The following is a 2,500-nucleotide window of genomic DNA, read 5'->3' as shown; positions in this document are numbered from 1 at the left end:
ACACACGCATGCACATGATGCATACATACATGCTAACATATCTGTTGAAACAAGGCATACCTATACGTACATTACACATACAGACACGTCCAGATATAGACACCCATTGCTGCCGAATAAAATTCATATAACCCGGTATTCAAAGTGATCCTGATATAGATAACCATTAATTGCTACGGATTTACGCGCCTATAGTCTTCTCTGTGATTTTCTCAATGTAATTATGTATTTTATATTCTTGCCCGTTGTTTTGTTGTCTTCTGCCTTTCTCGGGATTTGTATATTCTATCATTAAGTTGACGCAGATCGTCCGGACTACGGCTGGATTTATTTTATTACATTATACACTTGGACCTCTCTCGTTTTCTCTTTCTCTTTCTCTTTCTCTCTCTCCCTCTCTCTCTCTCACACACAAACACAGACAAATATGCATACCAATGTACCCAATATACAGGCGTATGCACGCTCGCACACACGTACACATATGCGACGCTTGCATAGACATATAGGTACACAGACATGCAGTAACATATATACATTACCATTAGAATGTTTTGAAGATAATAGTAAGAGACCCTTCACTCACCAAAAAAAGCAAAAAAAAAAAACAACAACAAAAAGCACCACAAAAAACTCCAAAGCAAACAAAAGAACATATCAACAAAAGGATTTTGCTTACCATTTTCTGTTCCATTGATCATGTTCTGTAAGACCATCTTAGAGTAACTCTGCCTTGGTTTGTTGTTAGCGGTGGGTATCACCTCTACGGAGAGACGTCTGTTCTCTTCGTCTTTTAGTACCACATAATCCTCAAGGGACATCTTGATGATATCATTGATGGAATGGCCTGTTGTTGGGTAATCAGGGTTTGAATCAAGAACTTCCGTATGGAAAGGGTCCTCTTCTTTTGTGGGTTTGTCTTCTTGGACGACAGAAGAGTGCGTCGTTTTGGGAGAAGAAGGACAAGAAGGAGAAGAAGAAGAAGAAGAGGAAGAAGAAGAAGAAGTAGTAGTAGTAGAAGAGGCAGAAACTGTAGAAACGGGGGAATTGTTGCCACATGATGGAACTGAATTTGTGGAGACCGTTAGATTAGCTTCAGGTGGAAGAAGAAAATGAGCATGGGACTGTTGTTTGTGCTTTTGCTGTTGTTGAGGAAAATTCTGATGATGATGATGTTTGGGATGATTAGAATGCGGGGGAATTGAAGGAGCAGGCGATGAATGGGTTGCAAGAGGCAGTGCTAGCGAGGGCGGACATGGTAGCAACGGTGATGGAAGCGCCGCCAGTGCTGGGTCGTTAACTCGCTGCTGGGATGTAACCGTTTCAATTAAAGGTACATTTTCATCACAGTGGTTCTCTGTATTGAAATCCGTTTCCAGATGTTTAGGCATTGCAGTTGTTTCTTTGATTTTCTTCAAGTTATTTCCCTGTCTTTTGGTGTCCGATGATTGGTCTCGACAAGGATCTGACCAAGTTACATTTGTAGGTGCTGAATCATTGCATGACGCGGTTGTCGTAGTCAAACGTAACATCGTGGGACTATGAACAGTAGTACCGCACAACTGTTTTTCGACCTTAACTTCCAGCAAACCTATTCCCTCACTCGCTGTCTCGAATTCATACTCATTTGAAGAATAACAATTCGGTGTCAACGCCTCTTGCTCTTCCTCCTTCTTTTTCTCCTGCGCTTCTCCTTCTTCCTTCACTTCTCGTGTAGCCTCCCACTTCCTTCCCTTCTCCCCATCCTCTTGCCAACCTGCTTTACTTTCCTCTTTCGTTATGTTTCCCCCGTCGCTTTTCTCGTCACCACTACTGCTGTTGTTCTTTTCTTTCTCGTTATTTTTCTTTTCCCTCTCGACACAAACACCATCACCTCCTCTTCTATCTCCCTCTCTTACTGTCTCCGTCTCGCTTCCCTTCACATCAACTAAACGGTTGTTTTCTTTCTTTTCTAGCGCCCACCATATTCCATTCCCTACCACGTTTTCATTATCGTAATCAGAATCACAATTATCATAATTTTTATCATCATCATCAGCAGCATCATCATCGTCATCACCATCGTTTTCATTATCGCCGTCGTCTTGTTCTGGCACAGTCCACAGGTCCGAATTACATGTAGGTAGCGAACCTATGGCAGTGTTTCGAGCTGAATAGTCCAAACGACAGAGGGGCTTTTTGACAATGATGGCATCGGGGTGAACTGGGAAGGGCACCATGTAAGGTGGGTCGCAATTTGAGTGTTCTTTACTAACGTCGCTACTGTTGCTAGCCGTGTTTACGTTGCCGTTGATACCATTGACAGCGTTGTCCATTTCACTAGTGTTGTTAACGATGCTAACGCTGTCGTTGCTATCGGTGCTAGCGTCTTCAACGTTGTTACCGTTGCCAATAGTGGCACTGTTGACAGTGCTGTTGGAGGTAATCGAACTGTCCATATCTCGTTGTCCATATGGAAATTTGACACAACTGCCATCATGTAAGAAGTTTCGTCTCTTGA

General features: G+C 42.7%; 1 protein-coding gene across 1 annotated transcript in view; it reads right to left on the bottom strand.

Annotated features, from left to right (window-relative positions):
* LOC115209666 overlaps positions 1-2,500 on the bottom strand; it is a 100,529-nt gene that overhangs the window by 54,349 nt on the left and 43,680 nt on the right. Inside the window, exon 2 of the mRNA XM_029778134.2 lies at positions 680-2,500. This exon is cut by the window's right edge and continues 222 nt beyond it. Within this exon, the coding sequence (XP_029633994.1) occupies positions 680-2,500 (1,821 nt within the window). The remainder of the gene's footprint in view (positions 1-679) is intronic.

The sequence above is a fragment of the Octopus sinensis genome, linkage group LG3, assembly GCF_006345805.1.
Source record: "Octopus sinensis linkage group LG3, ASM634580v1, whole genome shotgun sequence".
In the NCBI taxonomy this organism is placed as follows: Eukaryota; Metazoa; Mollusca; class Cephalopoda; order Octopoda; family Octopodidae; genus Octopus; species Octopus sinensis.
This window is presented reverse-complemented; position numbering and strand designations above follow the sequence as displayed.